The sequence below is a fragment of the Salmo salar genome, chromosome 18 (assembly GCF_965601325.2).
Source record: "Salmo salar chromosome 18, fSalSal1, whole genome shotgun sequence".
Lineage (NCBI taxonomy): Eukaryota > Metazoa > Chordata > Actinopteri > Salmoniformes > Salmonidae > Salmo > Salmo salar.
The window spans coordinates 17086883-17111410 of NC_138308.1; the positions used below are offsets into that span (position 1 = coordinate 17086883).

At 44.7% G+C, this 24528-nt stretch overlaps 1 protein-coding gene across 1 annotated transcript; it reads right to left on the minus strand.

Annotated features, from left to right (window-relative positions):
• Window positions 1–889: 889 nt before the first annotated feature.
• On the minus strand, window positions 890–24326 carry si:dkey-191g9.5 (rap1 GTPase-GDP dissociation stimulator 1). The gene is made up of 14 exons (XM_014154537.3): window positions 24183–24326; window positions 20610–20714; window positions 7789–7911; window positions 6933–7058; window positions 6553–6681; window positions 6071–6196; window positions 5763–5906; window positions 5276–5407; window positions 4899–5033; window positions 4593–4718; window positions 3667–3806; window positions 3373–3499; window positions 2903–3031; window positions 890–2741 (listed from the first exon to the last, which is right to left on the minus strand). Exons 1-14 carry the CDS (start codon window positions 24193–24195, stop codon window positions 2614–2616), a joined length of 1683 nt encoding a protein of 560 aa, XP_014010012.1. The 5' UTR covers window positions 24196–24326; the 3' UTR covers window positions 890–2613.
• Window positions 24327–24528: the final 202 nt, after the last annotated feature.

A 24528-nucleotide genomic window follows, 5' to 3' on the forward strand; every position in this document is an offset into this window, starting at 1 on the left:
AGGCAGTTGAATGTGCAGACACAGGCACGTACACACACACACACACACACACACACACACACACACACACACACACACACACACACACACACACACACGCACACACACACACACACACACACACACACACACACACACACACACACACACACACACACACACACGTCTGGGCTCCTGGCCCAGAATCCCACTCGCCGGCAGTGTGCAGAGATCAACCATTTTACAGTGCAATCTCTGCAAATCAGCCGCTACCCAATGATACACACGCAAGCTTGTACTCACACACTGTAAACAGACACATACAGACACACACAAGACACACACACACAAAGAAACACACACCCACACACTGATTCCTGTAATTGTGTACATACTGAGCCTCATTTCAATAAAGAGCTATGAATAAGCATTGACTGTAGTGTAAAGACAATGTTGCCACCTAGTGGTTAGAGTGGTTGTCTTCTCTGTAATCTGGCACGTTGTTTCCCTGTGCTTCTACAGCCAGGACATGCAGCAGCTTTTCACACAGTAGGTATGGATGTAAAACACAGTACGGGCCTTTACCACCTGACTAAAACATTACCCCTCCTGTAACCGCTGAGACTTTAGTTTATCTGAATATGGATGAGGCAAAATATATTCTCCTCCCACATGGGAAAGAGGCTTAGGGAGTCTGAGAGAATGTGTTTATCAGTGTTCCGAGTACGCTAGCAGAATGAGAAGGGTAGCCATTGTGTTTGGAAAAACGACAAGCAGACAGCAGACCCGTACTGAACTGAAAGTATTGGACTGGAGGAAGAAAATGACCAGAAGCCTTCCTCCAAATTGCTTTACCTGTCCAATGTAGTATTTTAGAGACCTGAAACACACCCACATTCAGTCATGCCAGTTGTTTCTGTAAGACATCCTTTTTATTAAAACACCAACATAATTATTTCAAAGATTGAAGAGTTTATTTCCATAACGCTATATCCACACATTTTTCACATTTGTGTTTTTGCATCAGAAATGATTGCTTATGGGTACCTTCATGTGTGCGTAAACTATTACTATTCTCAGATTTGTATATAATAGATATTTGATGTGTATGAAAATGTGTTAATTTGCAAAACGCTATATATCCATTGTTTAGCTGGAATGGAATGTTCGTGTCCTGTATAATTGACTGTGATATGTGGTTGTCTCACCTAGAGATCTTTAGATGAATCCACATTGTAAGTCGCTCTAGATAAGAGCATCTGCTAAATGACTAAAATGTCAAATCTAAGTGTTTTACGTACAGATCTCATATCACTGTATTGAATTACTTATTTAGAAAATGAAATAATATTGATGTCACAAAAGTATCATTTGTACATTTCTTTTTTTTTAAATGTAGTTATTTGTTACATATTTGTTAGCGTTTTGCAAAAGAACATGATTATGTGTCTCTCTGAAGTGATTTTTTTTTTTAAACAAATACATGTCTGTCATAGAACAACCACATGCCACGATTAGATAGTGAGACAACCCACCAATCTCTTTCAGAATTTCATTCAACATTAAAAGCTAATTTACCAACTCAGCTCCCATTGAGTAGCCTATTAGGTACTAAAGGGAAAGACGGATGGAGTGCTGTTTTCAGTTGCTATTAGCTATATTAATCCTTTTGAAATAGCCAGTCAGTCTCTGTTGGGCTCAAGACACCTTAACAAGTTGGTGTTAAAAGGAGTTGAATCAGCAGGGCTCTGAGTGCAACATTAAAGCTCCCTTCATCACAAGCCTTTTGCTGCCCCAGCGTCAACATAACATATTCATCCCTTTAAGTCTGAATTTTGGAGCTGGCAGCCAGTGGGCGAGCTGCCTGACACTCTCACAGCTCTGTAATGATTATCCCCAGTGCCCACCTACCTGTGCTCTCAGATAACTAGCACTAATTAAAATGTACTTTGGTAAAATATCTGAGATATTGAAATTGAATGCTTTTCTTGAGCTGTAAACTGTAGATATTACCGAGGGGATCTCACTATGGAAGATCCACAGAGAAGAGACAGGTATGGTCCTATTCTAGGAACATGTACATCCATGTAGACTGGTCAATATAGAGTATAGATAGAACATCACATGAATAAACAGTGCCAGACGTTAGTTTTGTGTTTTGCATTGAGGGTAAGCGCATTAGATGCTATGAAGCAGTAGCCATGATTAACCCTATGGCGCATACATACGCAAACGTTTCCTTTGATAATATACACTGGTCGTTATCGGAAATCATACATACATTGAATTGATTGGGGTACTGATTAGAAGAGCTATTTCACACATAAACACTATTTTTACAGGTGGTCATGATGACTGAACCGGGATTGTTGTGACTCGTGTGCGTTTCCATGGGTTGGCTCATTCAGCTTGTGCTTAGAACATAGGCTATCACCTTGTCAGCTCTCTGTCAGATTGGGTTGGTCAGTCCTCTCCATAGGCCAGGTGAATGGAGGCCCAGCTTTGGAAGACTCAATATCTGCTTCTTTTCATGGAGAGAATGGTGTAGTCACGATAGTAGGGGAGGTTGTGGTGGCACGTGGTGCTGAGAGTCTGTGGTCACATTGACCAGGGCAGTGGTCCGGTCAGGCCAGTCTAGCTGGTTTCAGAAAGCATGGCCAGCACTGTGTCGGCCTGTGTGGCTACATTGGTGCTGGAGTGACCAGAGAGCTTGTTGAGCGTCTCCTTCAGGTTAAGAGATTCCATTTCTTCCTTCATCGAGCCTAAGAGGGAGGAGTATAGAGACAAAGACAAAGGGAGAGAGTGAGAGACAGAAAGAAGGAGCGAGAGAACATGTGTGTGTGCAGGTGTGGGTGTGTGTGTGGGTGTGGGTGTATGTGTGGGTGTGTGTGTGGGTGTGTGTGCATGTGCGTGGGGTACCTACTGGAGCTGGCCAGGCTACAGATAAGCCCTAGGGCACTGAACTTGAACTCCACCGTCCCCACTGGGTCATCCAGCATCTTCTGCAGTGTGGGCAAGAGCTCTGCCTCTCGGAATGATTCCTGCATGGAGGCTGGAAAACAGAAGGACATGTCACACGCACACACGCAAGGAGTGTGTGTTAGTCTCTCATTTACAGGAAGTACATTATGGTATTGAACATTGGTATGCAGGGGAATTAGTAAAACCTAAAAAGAGCTTACAGTAATTCACCATTGTAAAATATAAGCTGATATTATTACATTGTATATTATTACATGCTGACATAATATACCCAGATATTATAACAAATCTATGTATTTTGGTTGCTGTCAGTAAACCTGTATCTAGCTACGCTCTGTCAGTCAAAAGGATAGCTTTAGATGTATTGATCTTTCCCTCTGATTGCTCTCAAAGGATCGGAGAATCCCTCACCGATGTCAATGGCAGATGCAATCGCCAGGGCCACCAGGGCTTCATTCTGCATGATCAAGTGTTCGCTGGTTGCCATGGTGATGAGGTGTCGCACCCCATCTGCTTTGGTTACAGCGTTGATGACTTCCTGTAAGAGTCGGAAGGGAGAGAATCAGTCTCTAGAAGAGATGAGGATTACACACATACAGTATGTAATCCTCATAGTGTGTGTGTGTGTGTGTGTGTGTGTGTGTGTGTGTGTGTGTGTGTGTGTGTGTGTGTGTGTGTGTGTGTGTGTGCCCACGAGTGACTCACCGGGGCACGGCTGTGTCTAATAAGGGCGGCCAGGAGGCGGTTGGCCTCTCCCCTGACCCCTGCATGGTCCCGTGCCTCACACCACTCCATGATCCTCGCCAACAAAACCTCATCTTTACCCAGCACTGCAGCTGCCTCCTCTGAGCGAAGACGAGAGGAGGGAGTGGAGGAGGAGAGAGTCAGAGATAGAGAGTGGGGGTGAGAAATTGAGTGAGGGGGGAGAGTAGAGATGGTAGAGATGGTTAGAAGGGATAGAGAGAGAGAGAGAGAGAGGAGAGAGAGAGAGAGAGAAAGGGAGGGAGGGAAAGATAGAGACAGAGAGACAGAAAGAAAGGGAGAGAACGATGAGAGAGAGAGAGAGAGAGAGAGAGAGGAGAGGAGAGAGAGAGAGAGAGAGAGAGGGGAGGGAGAGAGAGAGACAGAGACAGAAAGGGATAGAAAGAGAGAGAGGGAGAGAGAGACAGTGAGAAATAGGGGGAAAGAAACAATGAAAGGATTAGAAGTGAGAGAGAGTGGTGATTCCCTTTATAGGAGTGTATTACCTCAGTAGACTACAGTAATCAAGGGGAGCCACAGTACCCTGCAATTTACTGTGACAGGTCATAGTAGTGCCTGTGGTGGATTTTATATCCCGCATACAGTGTAAATAGGCTGTGATTCCAACTATGCCTTTGGACATAGAATAATTGTACAGCATCTACTGGGGCTGAAATAACTATCCTATACAGGTGGTTGGTGGTAGGAATAACAGCCATGTTTCTTAGTTTATCATAAATAAAAATTACTCCAACACACATTTAGTTAACTCTGCACTAGATAAATGCATTTGACCTATGTGATTTTAGTTAAGTCACATACAGTATAACCCAGACCTCTACATTAAGCACACATCCCATTCTTCTTCACCATACACCTTTCCCACGAACCTTGTCCATCCACCATCATGCGCAGGGTGCCCAGCAGTTTGAACTGCACTGGGGGCATGTCAGAGCGCAGCAAGGTCCTGATTCTCTCTGTCACCCCGTCCTCCAGCATCCTCACCTTATTACTGGCTGAAACAACAGGAAGAAGAGGGGTCACAGTGGTCTCAGAGCTGAGAGTCCTCAGTGTAAGAAGAGCTTACAAGATAAACACATTAGTCATTCATTTCCCGCTCCCGTTTGTCATTCAGTGTGTGTGTGTATGTGTGCGTGCGTGCGCGTGAGTTTGTGGTTATCCATCCTACTATGTACCTGGGATCGCCAGGTTTCTGAGCGCACTCAGTCCGGCATGCTGGACGGACACGTCGCCTTCGTCCACATGCTGCTCCAGTAGGGTCAGGATATGAGGAACCACTCCTAACTCCAACATCTTCACACAGTTACTGTCTGAGAAGGGTGAAAGAGAGAGGGGGAGAGAGAGAGAGAGAGCGAGAGAGAGATCGAGAGAGGAGACAGGAATTGATGAGACAGAGAAAAGATACAGAGCGAGAAAGGTGAAGAGAGGTTATAAGGTAATAGAATATGAATATAGACATGGGCTTAGAACATCAGAGACTGAGGAGAATCAATTCTCAAAACTAAAGCAGTCAATGTAGATAAGTCAATCTGAAGGCATTTTGTCATCTCACCATTCCTGGCAAAGTTGGCGATGGCCAAGGCTCCAGACAGTTGCAGCTGAGTGTTGGAGGACTGCAGCCAAGAGAGTACATCCCGGTAGACCACCCCCGTGCCCTCGCCAAAACACTTCTGCATGGACTCATCTAATGCACCAAACACAGCACACAGGGACAGGCAGCACATCAAACTAGTCAGTCACCGATCATCCATATTTCATTTAGCAAAGAAATCGAAACAGATAAAAGACAAATAAACAAGAAAACCACGTATCATCATCAACACATCGCATGAGCTGATTTTTATGAATACAAATGTGATTCTTAGTCTGAGAGTATCTTTGCTCGATTGCATTCGGAATCAAACATCAATCAAATTGAGCGATGTGAGCTGACAGACAGTGAAGGGGTGTGGGTGAGTGAGGCATGGACTATGGGGTTAGGTTCAAGGGGAGGACCATAGAGGGATTCTGGTGCCTCCAGGTCAGGTTGAGTTCCTTACCTCCCAGCAGGAGGGAAACGATGAGGTTAGAGGCGATCTTGATGCTACAGAGGTCATGGGGGTCAGAGCCACCCTGTAGCCCCCGAATCATCTCGGACAGAGCCTCAGGAACCCCCGACTCCACAAACTGCAGCTTCAGAACATCTGACAACAGCAGCACAGGAGGAGTGTGTTAGTCTGAGCACACATTCATTCAACCCTCCATGTGAAAAGCTTAAACTTCACTTGCAGCCTATTTAATCTCATCCGTGTCTGTATAAATGATCATCATTTGAATGACCACACTTCAGGCCCTTGCCCAGATTTACCACTCTCTCCCAGTGATCCCAGAACCTCCAGTATGATGTGTCTTCTCTCTGCGTCAGTAGCCCGTTTTAGCTGGGCCGTCAGCACCTCTGCCACGCCCACATCTACCAGAGCCTCCCGCGTTGTGTCTGCAACGGTCAGAGGCCACATATTTGATTTGACACCTTTATCTAACCAGGCCTGTCAGTTAAGAAACAATTCTCATTCACAGATAATAATGTGAGAACTGGTTCAACTCAGTATACGCAGTCTCCAGGTAAACAAATGAGACAAGCACACCATTTTGGTTCAGAAATGTAACCAAAAACGAACAGGCTTTCCTCCCCACTGGCTACAGACGTCAATTCAAAGTCTATTCCGAGTTGGTTCAACATAATGTCATTGAAATATCGTGGAGACAACATTGATTCAACCAGTGTTTGCCCAGTGGGTCCTCTCTGTGACCCTATCTAGAGTATACTAAAGTTCCTCTGGTGTTCATCACCCATGTCGGCCAGGTTACAGAGGGCCAGCAGACACACGTTGACCAGTGGGTCGTTCTCTAGGTTCTCCCTCATGATGGCCACCAGCCTGGGGATCACCCCACACTGCACCAGCTGATCCTGCTGGGCCGCTGAGAGAGGGAGGAGGAGAGGGATAAAAGGGGAAGGGAGAGAAGGAGGTAGAGAGTAATGGAGTGAGACTGAGATAAATAGACTTGGAGAGGTGGAGGCACACACAGCAAATCCATCAGGACAAGCATTGCGTAGTAAGATTACATATTAATTTAGTAGGCAGATTCTGGTTCAGATTCATCCTATCACTGCAGGTAAAGCCTGATTCCCCCTGGGAAGGGCCCGGCCTGCGAGAGTCAGTCCCACTCACTGTTGTCGAAGCAGATGCGTCCGATGGCTCTGCCAGTGTGGAGCAGCAGCTCCTCGTCTGCACTGTTCAGCAGGGGCACCAGAACCGTCACCAGCCCCGCATCAATGCACGGGTCCCTCACCGCCGCTGGAACACAGGGACAGCATTTCCTCAATCTCTGTTTGTACCCACAGTAAGCCTATGGCATTGTTGTGTTTGTAAACGGAGGACTGGATCTTGGTAGATGCAAATAGAAAGTAGTCCTGCTGCTGTCAATGAGTGACGACCAAAACCACCCCCTCATTTTTGGTTCAGGGAGCGGTTCTTACAGAATGCACATAAGTCAGTTGCAGAAGTTCTGTTTTATGCATAGAAAAATACATAGATTAAAGAACAAAGGAAAGTGAAGGAAGCAGAGGGCACATTGGTAACATACATATATTATGCATAGATATCATCTACATAAAGCTACTTAAAATATAACATTAGCATAACTTCTTTTGAAAGGGCACTTTGAACCTTAAGTACCCACTGTGCCCACACTGGTTGAATCAACGTTGTTTCCATGTCATTTCAATGAAATGACATTGAACCAACGTGGAATAGCAGTTGAATTGACGTCTGTGCCCAGTGGGTACTTAGTAGAGGCCATGAATATTAGTTGATAGGTAATGAGTAGGAGGAGGTGAGGTAGCACAGAGACCACTTTGAAAACAGCCAGACAATAAAATCAACTTATTTTATTTTAATCAGTGAGTCTTTCAAAGACAGTGTGAGTCAGAGTAGTAGTGATTAAGGGCTTGGTTCTCTCCATTAAACTCAGATTGGTATTCATGCCCCCTGTTCCTCTGTCTCGTGGGCTGGCATCTCATCTCACCTTCCCTGGCCATTTCTGCCACCACCAACGCCACTTGGTTGGTGAGAGGACTCTTCACCCTGAGGGTCTGGGTTAAGATGGGAAGGATCCCACTGGAGGCGATCTCCTCAGCAGCTCCCTTCTCTGGGGACAGATCATACACATACTTATATGTCAACTACTCCTTGGCATGGAGATACAATAGAATGGAATATAACTGAAGACGGAAAATGACAAATGGCTTTATAGTAACATAAATCATCTTTATTGACCTATAGACAAACCAGCTAATTGTTAACCATAAATTAATTCAGACACAACTTTTGCAAATGAAAGTGTCCCAGCATTAAATGTAATGCCATTTCCTGTGCCAAGTCTCTTCTCTGCGTCTGTTCTGTGGGTGGCACTGTGTGCTCTTTTCGAAGGATGGGTCCCGGTCTCTCCGTGGCTATGGGATCCGAGGGTTCGGGGGTGGTCTGCCGGGCATTGGGATGACAACCCAACTCGGGATGAGGAGGGCTTTTAGCGGGTGGAATAGTGAGGACCAATTGGAGGTTTACTTAGTAGCAATGCAAATATCATGGTACAGCTATATAGACACTCAATCATCATGTTACTTTTTAAGGGTACGTTTACAAACATATATTTTGATAAATAGAATTGAAACGTGTCTCATTATGGTAAGTGGTGAAATAAGTATAGCCAGTTATAATTGTAATGGCCTAGCAGATAATAAGAAAAGACGATCAGTATTTACCTGGTTAAAAGAGAAGGAATATAATATATATTGTTTACAGTTATCTCATTCAACCATTTTAGACTAAGTTTTGTGGAAAAAGGACTGGGGGGAGAAATATATTTTTCCCAGAAATTCAAAAGGGTGATGATATTAATTAACAGTAATTTTGATCCAAATGTGCAAATTGTCCAAACAGATCATCAAGGTAGATGGATTATTTTAAATATGTTCTTGGACAATTAACAGATATGGCTTATTAACCTATACGGTCCAAATAATGATGATCCAAGCTTCTTTGAAAATATATATAAGAATTTATCAACTCTACAAGCAACACTAGACTCTATTATTATGGTGGGAGATTTTAATACGGTCTTAAATACCTCTATGGACCGGAAAGGAAATCACACTACAAACTATCACCCTCAGGCACTTAAGGAAATCATGAATGTCGCAGATATATTGGAATTTGTGGATATATGGAGGCTTATATACCCTGACTTAGTGTGATATTGTCAGGGTTTTCGCTGCTGGTCATTCGAGTCAAGTGCAGGAGAGCAGAGAATAGGTGATCAGGCGACTTTATTAGCCAAGAGCAACAAACAGACAGGCGCAAACAGTTACAACTCAAGCCAACCGGCAAAAGTGACAAGCGCAAAATACCGTCAATAATATAACAATAAGGTTCACCAATAATTCCCCAAATAGGGTACAGGCAATGCCCAGGGTGAAAAACCAGACTGGACCAATACAACAAACACAAAACAAAACAATTCCACATAAAGACATGGGGGAAATGCAGTGTGATTGCAGTGTGATTAGGGAATGTAAACCAGGTGTGCGGGGAACAAGACAAAACAAATGGAACAATGAAAAATGGAGCGGCGATGGCTAGAAGGCTGGTGACGTCTACCGCCGAACGTCGCCCGAACAAGGAGGGGACCCGACTTCGGCGGAAGTTGTGACAGTACTCCCCCTTGACGCGCGGCTTCAGCAGCGCGCCAACACCGGCCTCGGGGACGACCCAGAGGGCGAGGCGCCGGGCGATCCGACCGGAGACGGTGGAATTCCCGCAGCATTTCAGGGTCCAACACGTCCGCCACCGGAACCCAGCACCTCTCCTCCGGACCGTACCCCTCCCACTCCACGAGGTACTGAAGGCCCCTCGCCCGACGCCTCAAATCCAGAATGGAACGGCCGGAGTACGCCGGGGCACCCTCGATGTCCAGAGGGGGCGGAGGGGGCGGAGGAACCTCCCGCACCTCAGACTCCTGGAGCGGACCAACCACCACCGGCCTGAGGAGAGACACATGGAACGAGGGGTTAATACGGTAATATGGGGGAAGCTGTAACCTGTAACACACCTCATTCACTCTCCACAGGACTTTGAATGGCCCCACAAACCGCGGACCCAGCTTCCGGCAGGGCAGGCGGAGGGGCAAGTTTCGGTGCGAACACCGGGCCTCACTGCGGTGACGGTCCACGCTGTTTTTTTGGCGCAGTGTGGCCTGCTGGAGGTGAACATGGGCGGCTTCCTATGTCTCCTCCGTGCGCCTGAACCAGTCGTCCACCGCAGGAGCCTCGGTCTGACTCTGATGCCACAGCGCCAGAACCGGCTGGTACCCCAATACGCACTGAAAGGTGGAGAGGTTAGTGGAGGAGTGGCGGAGCGAGTTCTGCGCCATCTCGGCCCAGGGCACAAACGCCGCCCACTCCCCTGGCCAGTCCTGGCAATAAGATCGCAGAAACCTGCCCACATCCTGGTTCACTCTCTCCACCTGCCCATTACTCTCGGGGTGAAAACCTGAGGTGAGGCTGATCGAGACCCCCAGATGTTCCATGAACGCCATCCAGACTCTCGAAGTGAACTGGGGACCTCAATCAGACACTATATCCTCAGGCACCCCGTAGTGCCGGAAGACGTGTGTAAACAAGGCCTCCGCAGTGTGTAGGGCCGTAGTAGGGAGACCGGGCAGAGGGAGGAGACGACAGGACTTAGAGAAACGATCCACAACGACCAGGATCGTGGTGTTTCCCTATGAGGGAGGAAGATCGGTCAGAAAATCCACCGACAGGTGAGACCAAGGCCGTTGTGGAATGGGTAAGGGATGTAGCTTACCTCTGGGCAGGTGTCTAGGAGCCTTACACTGGGCGCACACCGAGCAGGAGGAAACATAAACCCTCACGTCCTTTGCCAAGGTAGGCCACCAGTACTTCCCACTCAGACAGCGCACCGTCCAGCCAATCCCCGGATGACCAGAGGAGGGTAACGTGTGGGCGCAATAGATCAACTGGTCATGGACAGCAGACAGAACGTACAGACGCCTGACGGGACACTGGAGGGGAGCGGGCTCTGTACGTAACGCCTGCTCAATGTCCTCGTCCAGCTCCCACATGACCAGCGCTACCAGGCAGGAGGCCGGGAGTATGGGAGTCTGATCCATGGGCCGCTCCTCTGTGTCATACAGCCGGGACAGTGCGTCTGCCTTAACATTTTGGGAACCTGGTCTGTAGGACAGGGCAAACACAAAACGGGTAAAAAACATGGCCCACCTTGCCTGACGAGGATTCAGTCTCCTCGCTGCCCGGATGTACTCCAGGTTGCGGTGGTCAGTCCAGATGAGGAAAGGGTGTTTAGCCCCCTCAAGCCAATGTCTCCACGCCTTCAAAGCTTTAACCACAGCCAACAGCTCCCGGTCCCCCACATCATAGTTCTGCTCCGCCGGGCTGAGCTTCTTTGAGAAGAAAGCACAGAGGCGGAGATTCGGTGGCGTACCCGAGTGCTGAGAGAGCACGGCCCCTATCCCAGCCTCGGACGCGTCCACCTCCACTATGAACGCCAAAGAGGGATCCGGATGGGCCAGCACGGGAGCCGAGGTAAACAGAGCCCTTAGGTGCCCAAAAGCCCTGTCCGCCTCAGCCGACCACTGCAAAAGTACAGGACCCCCCTTCAGCAGTGAGGTAATGGGAGCAGCCACCTGGCCAAAACCCCGGATAAATCTCTGGTAGTAATTGGCAAACCCTAAAAACCGCTGCACCTCCTTTACCGTGGTGGGAGTCGGCCAATTACGCACGGCTGAAATGCGGTCACTTTCCATCTCCACCCCTGATGTGGAAATGTGATACCCTAGGAAGGAGACGGCCTGCTGAAAGAACAGGCATTTCTCAGCCTTGACGTACAGGTCATGCTCCAACAGTCGTCCAAGTACCCTGCGCACCAAGGACACATGCTCGGCGCGTGTAGCGGAGTATATGAGAATGTCATCGATATACACCACTACACCCTGCCCGTGCAGGTCCCTGAAAATATCGTCTACAAAGGATTGGAAGACTGATGGAGCATTCATCAACTCGTACGGCATGACGAGGTACTCATAATGCCCTGAGGTGGTACTAAACGCCGTCTTCCACCCGTTTCCCTCCCGGATACGCACCAGGTTGTAAGCACTCCTGAGATCCAGTTTAGTGAAGAAGCGCGCCCCGCGCATTGACTCAATCACCGTGGCGATGAGAGGTAGCGGGTAAATGTACCTCACCGTGATTTGATTTAGACCTCGATAGTCAATGCACGGGCGCAGACCTCCCTCCTTCTTCTTCACGAAAAAGAAACTCGAGGAGGCTGGTGAAGTGGAGGACCGAATGAACCCCTGACGCTGGGATTCAGAGACATATGTCTCCATAGCCGCCGTCTCCGCTTGCGACAGTGGATACAGGTGACTCCTGGGAAGTGTAGCGTCTACCAGGAGATTTTACCAGGAGGTCTTGACTTTCCATCCAACTGAATGGACAGATCCGCCAGTTGGTCAAAGGTGATGGTGGCATCCCTGCATGCCAACTCCCGACGGACGTCCTCGTGCAGGGTGCATCTGTAGTGGTCGATAAGGGCCCTGTCGTTCCATCCTGCTCCGGCGGCCAAGGTCTGAAATTCCAGGGCGAACTCCTGGGCGCTCCTCGTCCCATGCCTCAGGTGGAAGAGCCGTTCACCCGCCGCCGGAACTCCTCGAAGGGGTCCAACGCCGTATCTCCTTCTCTCCACACGGCGTTTGCCCACTCCAGAGCTCTCCCCGAGAGGCACAAGACGAGGGCGGACACCTTCTCTCTTCCCGAGGGAGCTGGGTGAAAGGTGGCCAGGTATAGGTCCAGCTGTAACAGGAACCAAGGTCCGAATGGAGTGGCGATGGCTAGAAGGCCGGTGACGTCGAAACGCCGAACGCCGCCCGAACAAGGAGGGTAGCCGACTTCGGCGGAAGTCGTGACAGATATACATGGCTGAGGTTTAATCAAGCCAGTCATCTTGATTACTTTCTTATGTCATTCTCTCTGGCACCAAAAGTTTAAAAAGTGTTGATAGGGGACAGAATGCGGTCGGATCATCACATAATTGGCATATATATTACTCTTACAGAATTTCCACGTGGGCGAGGATATTGGAAATGTAATAAAATCCTACTGGATGATAACTTGTTTATAACTAGGACAGAAGACTTTACAACTGACTTTTTCCGACATAACATAGGTACAGCAGATCCCCTTATTGTATGGGACACTTTTAAATGTGCCTTTAGAGGCCATGCAATTCAGTACTCATCTATAAAACAAAAGCAATTTAGATCAAAAGAGTCCATATTAACAAAGGAAATTGAAGGACTAACAGTACAGTTAGATAGCAATAAAAACTGTACCATAGAGGCACAGAACAAGTTAGGGGAAAAACAAAAAGAAATGGAGGAACTTATTCAAGAAAGATCCAGCGTAATATATTATAAACATTAAAGCGAACTGGATGGAATACGGGGAAAATGCACTAAATAATTGTTCAATCTTCAACATATAAATGCTACTCCAAAAAATGTAGTGAAACTTGTTACAAATGATGGAGTCACGCATGATTCACCAAATTATATTTTGAATGAGGAAGTAAAGTACTTTAAGAATATGTTTTTGTTTCAGTCTCCTCCATCTCCACTAACCGAAGCTAATTGTATGGATTTTTTTCCTATTAATAATGTAAAATTAACATCTGTACAGAAAGACTCAAGTGAAGGCCAAATTACAGAGGAGGAACTTCTTGACGCAATTAAAGCCTTTAAGGCTAGGAAAACTCCAGGTCTGGATGGCATACCAGTGGAAGTATACCAAACTTTTTTTTATATACTCAGAGGACCATTATTAGCATGTTTTAACCACTCCAATATAAATGGTAGATTATCGGACACGCAACAAGAAGGTGTGATTTCATTATTACTGAAACAGGATCCAAGTGATATATATAAAGATCCAGTCCATTTAAAAAATTGGAGGCCTCTTACACGTCAGTGTTGTGATGCAAAAATTCTAGCTAAATGCTTGGTGCACAGAATTAAAAAGGTATTGTCAGATATTATTAATCCTAATCAGACAGGTTTTTTACATGGACGATACATTGGAAATAATATAAGACAAGTACTGGAAACAATAGAATACTATGAAATATCGGGGACACCAGGCCTAGTTTTCATAGATGATTTTGAAAAGGCTTTTGATAAAGTACGACTGGAGTTTATATATAAATGCCTAGAATATTTCAAATGTGGAGAATCTCTTATAAAATGGGTCAAAGTTACTGTATGTATAGTAACCCTAGGTGTAAAATAGTAAATAATGGCTACATCTCATAAAGTTTTAAACTGTCAAGAGGAATAAAACAAGGTTGTCCACTGTCGGCAACTCTATTTATTATTGCCATCGAAATGTTAGCTGTTAAAATTAGATCCAACAATAATATTAAGGGATTAGAAATCCGTGGCTTAAAAACAAAGGTGTCATTGTACCGTGATTATTCATGTTTTCTTTTTAAACCACAATTAGAATCCCTCCACAGCCTCATAGAGGATCTACAGTTGAAGTCAGAAGTTTACATACATCTTAGCCAAATACATTTAAACTCAGTTTTTCACAATTCCTGACATTTAATCCCAGTAAAAATACCCTGTCTTAGGTCAGTTAGGATCACCACTTTATTTTAAGAATGTGAAATGTCAGAGTAATAGTAGAGAGAATGATATATTTCAGCTTTTATTTCTCTCATCACATTCCTAGTGGGTCAGAAGTTTGCATACACTCAATTAGTATTTGGTAGCATTGCCTTTAAATTGTATAAATTGGGTCAAACCTTTCGGGTAGCCTTCCACAAGCTTTCCACAATAAGTTGGGTGAATTGTGGACCATTCCTCCTGACAGAGCTGGTGTAACTGAGTCAGGTTTGTATGCCTCCTTGCTCGCACACGCTATTTCTGTTCTGCCCACACATTTCCTATAGGATTGAGGTCAGGGCTTTGTGATGGCCACTCTAATATCTTGACTTTGTTGTCCTTAAGCCATTTTTCCACAACTTTGGAAGTATGCTTGGGGTCATTGTCCATTTGGAGACCCATTCGTGACCAAGCTTTTACTTCCTGACTGATGTCTTGAGATGTTGCTTCAATATATCCACATCATTTTCTTTCCTCATGATGCCATCTATTTTGTAAAGTGCACCAGTCCCTCCTGCAGCAGAGCACCCCCACAACATGATGCTGCCACCCCTGTGCTTCACGGTTGGGATAGTGTTCTTTGGCTTGCATGTCTCCCCCTTTTTCCTCCAAACATAACGATGGTCATTATGGCCAAACAGTTCTATTTTTGTTTCATCAGACCAGAGGACATTTCTCCAAAAAGTACAATCTTTGTCCCCATGTGCAGTTGCAAACCGTAGTCTGGCTTTTTTATGGCAGTTTTGGAGCAGTGGCTTCTTCCTTGCTGAGTGGCCTTTCAGGTTATGTTGATGTAGGACTCGTTTTGCTGTGGATATAGATACTTTTGTACCTGTTTCCTCCAGCATCTTCACAAGGTCCTTTGCTGTTGTTCTGGGATTGATTTGCACTTTTTGCACCAAAGTACATTCATCTCTAGGAGACAGAACGCATCTCCTTCCTGAGCGGTATGACGGCTGCGTGGTCCCATGGTGTTTATACTTGTGTACTATTGTTGGTACAGATGAACGTGGTACCTCCAGGCATTTGGAAATTGCTCCCAAGGATGAACTAGACTTGTGGAGGTCTACAATTCTTTTCTGAGGTATTGGCTGATTTCTTTTGATTTTCCCATGATGTCAAGCAAAGAGGCACTGAGTTTGAATGTAGGCCTTGAAATACATCCACAGGTACACCTCCAATTGACTCAAATGATGTCAAATAGCCTATCAGAAGCTTCTAAAGCCATGATATCATTTTCTGGAATTTTCCAAGCTGTTTAAAGGCACAGTCAACTTAGGGTATGTAAACTTCTGACCCACTGAAATTGTGATACAGTGAATTATAAGTGAAATAATCTGTCTGTAAAATTTTTTGGGAAAAATGACTTGTGTCATGCACAAAACTATAGTTTGTTAACAATACATTTGTGGAGTGGTTAAAAAACGAGTTTTAATAACTCCAACCTAAGTGTATGTAAACTTCCGACTTCAACTCTCTGGATTAAAACCAAATTATGATAAGCGTACTATATTATGTATTATGTAAAAATTATACTTTAACATTACCGTGTAGTTTACCAATAAAATGGTCTGACGGGGATGTGGACATACTCACTATACAAATCCAGAAAGAAAGAAATGATCTCACTCCAATAAATGTTTATAGAAAGTTAGCAAAAATAGATGTCTATTTGTGGAAAAATCACCCTGATTACCTCTTTAGTCATATCAAAGTTTACCTATTTGCTTATGGTTTTGCCTACACCTAGTGACCTGCTTTTTAAATGATATGAACAAAAAACATTCAATTTTATTTGGAATGGCAAGCCAGACAAAATTAAAAGGGCCCATTTATATGGCCTAATATGAATTCGGAGTGCAGGAATGATTAAATATTAAAGCATTAGACCTCTCACTAAAGGCATCAGTCATACAAAAGTTATACTTAAATCCGAAATGGTTCTCTAGTAAATTGGTAGGAATGTCTCACCCCATGTTCAAGAATGGCCCTTTTCCCTTTATTCAGATTACAACTGTTCACTTTCGGTTGTTCGAAAAGAAAATAATCTCCAAAATATGGTTATTTTTTAAACAAGCCTTAGAAAGTTGGTTGCAATTTTAGTTTAATCCACCTGAAAAGACAGAACAAATAATACAACAAATATTGTGGTTAAACTCAAATATACTAATTGCAACAACAAAAAAATTCGATAAAATGTAAAAAAACGTATCATTTTTGGAAATTATATCATATATAGGACTGGTGGCGTTATGTCACACATGCAGCTAACACATATGGAAATGTCTGCTCTACCCAAAATTACAACCAACTAATTGCAGCATTACCACAAAAATGGAAGAGGCAAGTAGAAGGGGGGAAAGTAAGGAACTTGACTGTCGGCCCTGCATTAAAGACCATAAATGGTTAAAGAAAATTGTGATAAATAAAAACATATCAATTTCATTTAAAATTGAAAAAATGGACAGCTGTGCCATATAAATTGCTAAATAGTTGGGAAGAGATTTTCAATGTACCTATTCCATGACACATGGTTTATGAATTGACATGCAAAACAACGCCGGATTCAAAACTTCACATTTTTCAATTTAAATTATTAAACAAAATTCTTGCAACCAATAGAATGTTATATATATGGGGGATGCAATCTTCCCAGCTCTGCAGATTTTGCTGTGAGGAGGCAGAGTCATTATATCATTTATTTTGGTACTGTCAATATGTAGCTCGTTTTTGGTCGCAGGTCCAGGAATGGCTGAAGAATTGCAACATTTACCTAGAACTAACACTGCAGATAGCAATACTGGGTCAATCAATCAATAATATAATAATTATTTTAGCAAAAAAATGTATCCTTAATTTACAATCTGTAGAAGCTATGATAATAGAAAGGTTAAGTACTTTTGTGAAGCATCACAGCACAGTTGAAAAATATATGGCAAATAGAGATCCTAAATGGATGGTGAAGAAGAGTGGTTGAATGGAGCTGAAGGGTGGGACTAATAACAACAACATAACCAATGTAAAACATACAGGGTCTGTAAAATGTATATAGGTTCAGAAATGTTGTGAAATAGCACAGTTAAATAGCACAGAAATCAAACTGGATGGACATCAGAAATAGAGGAAGGACAAAAAACAAACAAAATATAACTATTGTAAAATAGATTGTGTCTGTAAAATGTGTATAATATGTATAAACTGAAGGTAAAAGCCTAAGTGTTATTGTTTAATAGTTTACTTCAAATTGGGGGAGGGGTGGTAGGGTTTGCGAGGAATAATAAAGGTATATTCTAAAAAAAGTATGCATATGTATGTATGTATACATGTATGTGTATGTATGTATATATGTGTATATGTATGAATGTTTATGTATATATATATCCATCCCAGTCTCAAATCTCTGGAAGACTGAAACAGGTTTCCCTCAAGAATTTCCCTGTATTTAGCACCATCCATCATTCCTTTAATTCTGACCAGTTTCCCATTCCCTGCCGATGAAAAACATCCCCACAGCATAATGCTACAACCACCATGCCTCACTGTGGGGATAGTGTTCTCGGGGTGATGAGAGGTGTTGGGTTTGTGCTAGACATAGCATTTTCCTTGATGGCCAAAAAGCTCACTTTTGGTCTCATCTGACCAGAGTACCTTCTTCCATATGTTTGGGGAGTCACCCACAAGCCTGTTGGCGAACACCAAACGTGTTTGCTTATTTTTTTCTTTTAGCAATTTCTTTTTTCTGGACACTCTTTCGTAAAGCCCAGATCTGTGGAGTGTAGGACTTAAAGTGGTCCTATGGACAGATACTCCAATCTCCACTGTGGAGCTTTGCAGCTCCTTCAGGGTTATCCTTGGTGTCTTTGTTGCCTCTCTGATTAATGCCCTCCTTGCCTGGTCTGTGAGTTTTGGTGGGCGGCCCTCTCTTGGCAGGTTTGTTGTGGTGACATATTCTTTCAATTTTTTAATAATGGATTTAATGGTGCTCTGTGGGATGTTCAAAGTTTCTGATATTTTTTATAACCCAACCCTGATCTGTACTTTTCCACAACTTTGTCCTGACCTGTTTGGAGAGCTCCTTGGTCTTCATAGTGCCTCTTGCTTGGTAGTGCCCCTTGCTTAGTGGTGTTGCAGACTCTGGGGTCTTTCAGAACAGGTGTATATAAACTGATATCATGTGACAGATCATGTGACACTTAGATTGCACACAGGTGGACTTTATTTAACTAATTATGTGACTTAATTGGTTGCATCAGATCTTATTTAGAAGCTTCATAGCAAAGGGGGTGAATACATATGCACCACTTTTCCATTTTAATAAAAAAAATTTAAACAAGTAATTTTTTTCATTTAACTTCACCAATTTGGACTATTTTGTGTATGTCCATTACATGAAATCCAAATAAAAATCCATTTAAATTACAGGTTGTAATGCAAGAAAATAGGAAAAATGACAAAGGGGATGGATACTTTTGCAAGGCACTGTATATGGATATATATATTTACCCCAAAAATATATGGGGGATTGGAAATGATGCAGACAATTACATTGATGGAAGCAACAATCTATCCACAATATTAAGCTGATCCACCCCTTCTCTTTGATGAGATTGATCAGGATCACTGAGTGCACCGGTTGTCTGGACTCTTCTCCTCTCTCCGATTAACAGTGACTCTAACCCATCTGTGATGTCAGGAGAAGAACGGAGAGAGAAACTAAAATAGAATCCTCCTCTGTTGAGCTTGGGAGGGAGATTCATTGTGATTATTAAAGCAGCAAGATGCAATAGACACAGAGGAAGACTTAATGTTAGCATTTCTCCTTTCAGAGAATGTCACAACAGACGAGGAGGCAGCTCAGGTTGTCAAGCGCTAAGCCACGCTGCTATGGTAACGTCCCCTTGCCCGTTTTTGAGGAGAACCAAATGTGGCTGCTTGTGCACAGTGCAACCTCATATAAATTGGATATTTGCCGAACCAGAAAGAGGGAGAGCTGGAGAATAACCTGACCTGTCAATCTCACACTTCCTTCCTTTCATTCTTAAGATCCCCCTCTCCACAGCACTGTGATGTTTAATGAATACAGATGAGAAACAGCAGGGGTGTTCTGAACACTGTTGTAACACTCAGTCTTTTTATAACTGAAGATTTGGGCCGAGACTACGTCAGGCATCCAAAATGTGATAAAAAAAGAGAACGTTTGTGCCTCAGCCCAGCAAATCAAAAAAGGGGGGAACGATAGATCCCTAAACAACATGATAAATATGCTGTGATAATTGAAGCTGAGACGATATATAGTTTCTAAATGCACTGACCTTGCTTGCCATGGCCAAGCAATGTCATAAAAGCTAATTGCTGGGAACAGGGCAGGAGTGAGATTGATGAATCCGAGGTCAGTGTCTACTGGTGTGTGTGTAGAGTGGTGTGTTTGTGTAGAGTGGTGTGTGTAGAGTAATGTGTATAGAGTGGTGTGTGTGTAGAGTGGTGTGTGTAGAGTAATGTGTATAGAGTGGTGTGTGTGTAGAGTGGTGTGTGTGTAGAGTGGTGTGTGTGTAGAGTGGTGTGTGTAGAGTAATGTGTATAGAGTGGTGTGTGTGTAGAGTGGTGTGTGTAGAGTAATGTGTATAGAGTGGTGTGTGTGTAGAGTGGTGTGTGTGTAGAGTGGTGTGTGTGTAGAGTGGTGTGTGTGTAGAGTGGTGTGTGTAGAGTAATGTGTATAGAGTGGTGTGTGTGTAGAGTGGTGTGTGTAGAGTAATGTGTATAGAGTGGTGTGTGTGTAGAGTGGTGTGTGTAGAGTGGTGTGTGTGTAGAGTGGTGTAGAGTGGTGTGTGTGTAGAGTGGTGTGTGTGTAGAGTGGTGTAGAGTGGTGTGTGTGAAGAGTGGTGTATGTAGAGTGGTGTGTGCGTAGAGTGGTGCGTGTGTATAGTGGTGTGTGTGTAGAGTGGTGTGTGTAGAGTGGTGTGTGTGTATAGTGGTGTGTGTGTAGAGTGGTGTGGTGTGTGTAGAGTGGTGTGTGTAGAGTGGTGTGGTGTGTGTAGAGTGGTGTGTGTAGAGTGGTGTGTGTAGAGTGGTGTGTGTGTAGAGTACAAACTCACTCTTCTCCAGTAGCACAGCCAGCAGGGTGTCCAGATGAGGCTTCAACTCCTGCTCTACCAGCTCGGTGCTCACACTGATGGCACTCAACGCCTCTGTCAGAGAGTCTGCAACACATACACACGTGCATGCGCGCACGCACACACATTGTATATTAGTCACATCCTCCTGCCGAACAACTACACTGCTTACATGTACTACATAATATTTCTGTAGAAACAATACATGCCGGTACTGTACATTCTGATGTTGTACAGTGAGGGAAATAAGTATTTGATCCCCTGCTGATTTTGTACGTTTGCCCACTGACAAAGAAATGATCAGTCTATAATTTTAATGGTAGGTTTATTTGAACAGTGAGAGAAGGAATAACAACCAAAAAATCCAGAAAAACACATGTCAAAAATGTTATAAAATTATTAGCATTTTAATGAGGGAAATAAGTATTTGACCCCTCTTTAAAACATGACTTAGTACTTGGTGGCAAAACCCTTGTTGGCAATCACAGAGGTCAGACGTTTCTTGTAGTTGGCCACCAGGTTTGCACACATCTCTTGGAGGGATTTTGTCCCACTCCTCTTTGCAGATCTTTTCCAAGTCATTAAGGTTTCGAGGCAGACGTTTGGCAACTCGAACCTTCAGCTCCCTCCACAGATTTTCTATGGGATTAAGGTCTGGAGACTGGCTAGGCCACTCCAGGACCTTAATGTGCTTCTTCTTGAGCCACTCCTTTGTTGCCTTGGCCGTGTGTTTCGGGTCATTGTCATGCTGGAATACCCATCCACGACCCATTTTCAATGCCCTGGCTGAGGGAAGGAGGTTCTCACCCAAGATTTGACGGTACATGGCCCCGTCCATCGTCCCTTTGATGCGGTGAAGTTGTCCTGTCCCCTTAGCAGAAGAACACTCCCAAAGCATAATGTTTCCACCTCCATGTTTGACGGTGGGGATGGTGTTCTTGGGGTCATAGGCAGCATTCCTCCTCCTCCAAACACGGCGAGTTGAGTTGATGCCAAAGAGCTCCATTTTGGTCTCATCTGACCACAACACTTTCACCCAGTTGTCCTCTGAATCATTCAGATGTTCATTGGCAAACTTCAGACGGGCATGTATATGTGCTTTCTTGAGCAGGGGGACCTTGCGGGCGCTGCAGGATTTCAGTCCTTCACGGCGTAGTGTGTTACCAATTGTTTTCTTGGTGACTATGGTCCCAGCTGCCTTGAGATCATTGACAAGATCCTCCCGTGTAGTTCTGGGCTGATTCCTCACCGTTCTCATGATCATTGCAACTCCACGAGGTGAGATCTTGCATGGAGCCCCAGGCCGAGGGAGATTGACAGTTCTTTTGTGTTTCTTCCATTTGCGAATAATCGCACCAAATGTTGTCACCTTCTCACCAAGCTGCTTGGCGATGGTCTTGTAGCCCATTCCAGCCTTGTGTAGGTCTACAATCTTGTCCCTGACATCCTTGGAGAGCTCTTTGGTCTTGGCCATGGTGGAGAGTTTGGAATCTGATTGATTGATTGCTTCTGTGGACAGGTGTCTTTTATACAGGTAACAAACTGAGATTAGGAGCACTCCCTTTGAGAGTGTGCTCCTAATCTCAGCTCGTTACCTGTATAAAAGACACCTGGGAGCCAGAAATCTTTCTGAATGAGAGGGGGTCAAATACTTATTTCCCTCATTAAAATGCAAATCAATTTATAACATTTTTGACATGCGTTTTTCTGGATTTTTTTGTTGTTATTCTGTCTCTCACTGTTCAAATAAACCTACCATTAAAATTATAGACTGATCATTTCTTTGTCAGTGGGCAAACGTACAAAATCAGCAGGGGATCAAATACTTTTTTCCCTCACTGTATACAAACCTACACAAAAACATCTACACTGAAACCCCTCATGAACCTTCAGGCTATTCCAATCTAACAGTGGCTTGCCAATGCGCATACACGTCAGTACTGGTATAAATGAATTGCACTCATTCATCATCCTGCCTACTGTCAATAAATGCAAACCCAACACAAGCTACAATAAAGGTGCTTTTCTGTGAATTCTGGATATTTCTGGAGAAGTGACTCCCCCAAACACACTGCAGTGATCGCAAATAAATGTTGCTGCAATGCACCTCAGCAATACATATTGACACATACTGTATAGGACCAGAGTCACATGAAGATATGAATACACAGGCAGAGAGATCAAGTCGCATCATGCCGATTTACATCAGAGATTGCAAGGGATGGCTGGCAATGGTATCCCCCATGCCACAGGCTAGGGAGAGAAGGGTGGAAGGTGTGTGTGTACATCATTTCTCTAAAATGCCTCTGTCCCCTCCAGCTAGCAAATATCTGACCGCTTGGTGCACGACAGTGTTTTGTCACGTCACACACTTTCCTCCTTGAGGATGTTGTTGTGACAGGCGACACAGTGTGCGTGCGTGCGGCACGTGTGCATGGGGGCGGTCTCGCCATTCAGGCTCTCCATTGGCCTCCCCATATAGTCTACTTGTAGACTAATCAAAGAGTTGTCATACAATACTTTGGAGCCAAGACTGTTATTGATTGCTAGTCTTGGCCGTAAATCACTTTCCAACTTCATTTAACCAATCTGGAAATAAAGCCATATGGACAACAAAAAGAGCCTAGAACCCTTAACCCTTAACTTTAGAGCAGAGAGAGAAGGAGAGAAGGAGAGAAAGAGAGAGAAAGGCAGAGCCTAGTCAATGTGTGGGTGTGACCATCAGCTGTCCACTGTGCTGTTCTGTTAACACACTTTCTGAGCAGCGCCACAGAGAGAGTCACAGCACAGAGAGCGTCACAGCACAGAGGGCATCACAGCAACAGAGAGAGTCACAGCACAGAGAGTAATCACTTTGGCTAATCCCTGGTAAGCAGTGTGGAAATAGAGTCTGCAGTGGGGGGCTATCAGGGTTATCATATGTACAGTGTCAATTATCATACAGACCCCCATTTCCCTGCTCCCATTTGTCAGTCAGTGTGTGTGTGTATATGTGTGTGCGTGTCTAGACAGGGGAAATGCTGCCTACAGCAGAGTGTTAATCTGTCCCACCGAGCGATATAGGAAACCCCCCCCCCCCCATGGTCCTTATTGCCACTGACATCCCACCAACAGCCCACTGGGCACAGACATCAATTCAACGTCTATTCCACGTTGGTTCAACGTCATTTCATTGAAATGACGTGGAAACAATGTTGATTCAACCAGTGGGAGTGCGCTTCCATTTAGACATTTCCAGTCCTACAGGCTCTCAGTCCACTCCTCTCCCTGTCTCCCAGGGTTTCTACGGCAACAGCCCCCTGCTACCTTTGTCTATCCCAACGGGCATACCTGAACTGGTAATGTCAGCCTATGTTTCTATGACCTTTGAACACAAGACAGGAAAGGAAAACTCCTTGTCTCCTGGAGTCTAGCCTGAGCTACGTCCTTGTCGATCCCTACTGTACTGTACATCCCCACCCGGATCCAAATATTGTCAACGCCTCCATTGCTAAACGCACTCATTGTCATGCACACGCTGTAAGGGAGGATTTCAGAAAGGGTTTTTCTACTCACCCATGTCGGCCATGGTTGCAGGTCGGCAGGCGCTCACTCTGTCTCCCTAGGATTCTATCCCGGCTCTGGTGCGTGTGTTGAGTGTGTGTGTGTGTGTGTGTGTGTGTGTGTGTGTGTGTGTGTGTGTGTGTGTGTGTGTGTGTGGTGTGTGTGTGTGTGTGTGTGTGTGTGTGTGTGTGTGTGTGTGTGTTGTGTGTGTGTGTTTGGCTTAGTAATGAGAGAAGAGCAGCCCTCCTTCAGGCCAGGCGTGCCCCTTCTCCCAGCTCTGCTTCAGTCAGCTGAGCAGCATGTGTCTCCCTCCCTCCCTCTCTTTCTGCTCTACCACCCTGCTCCCCTTCTCACCACT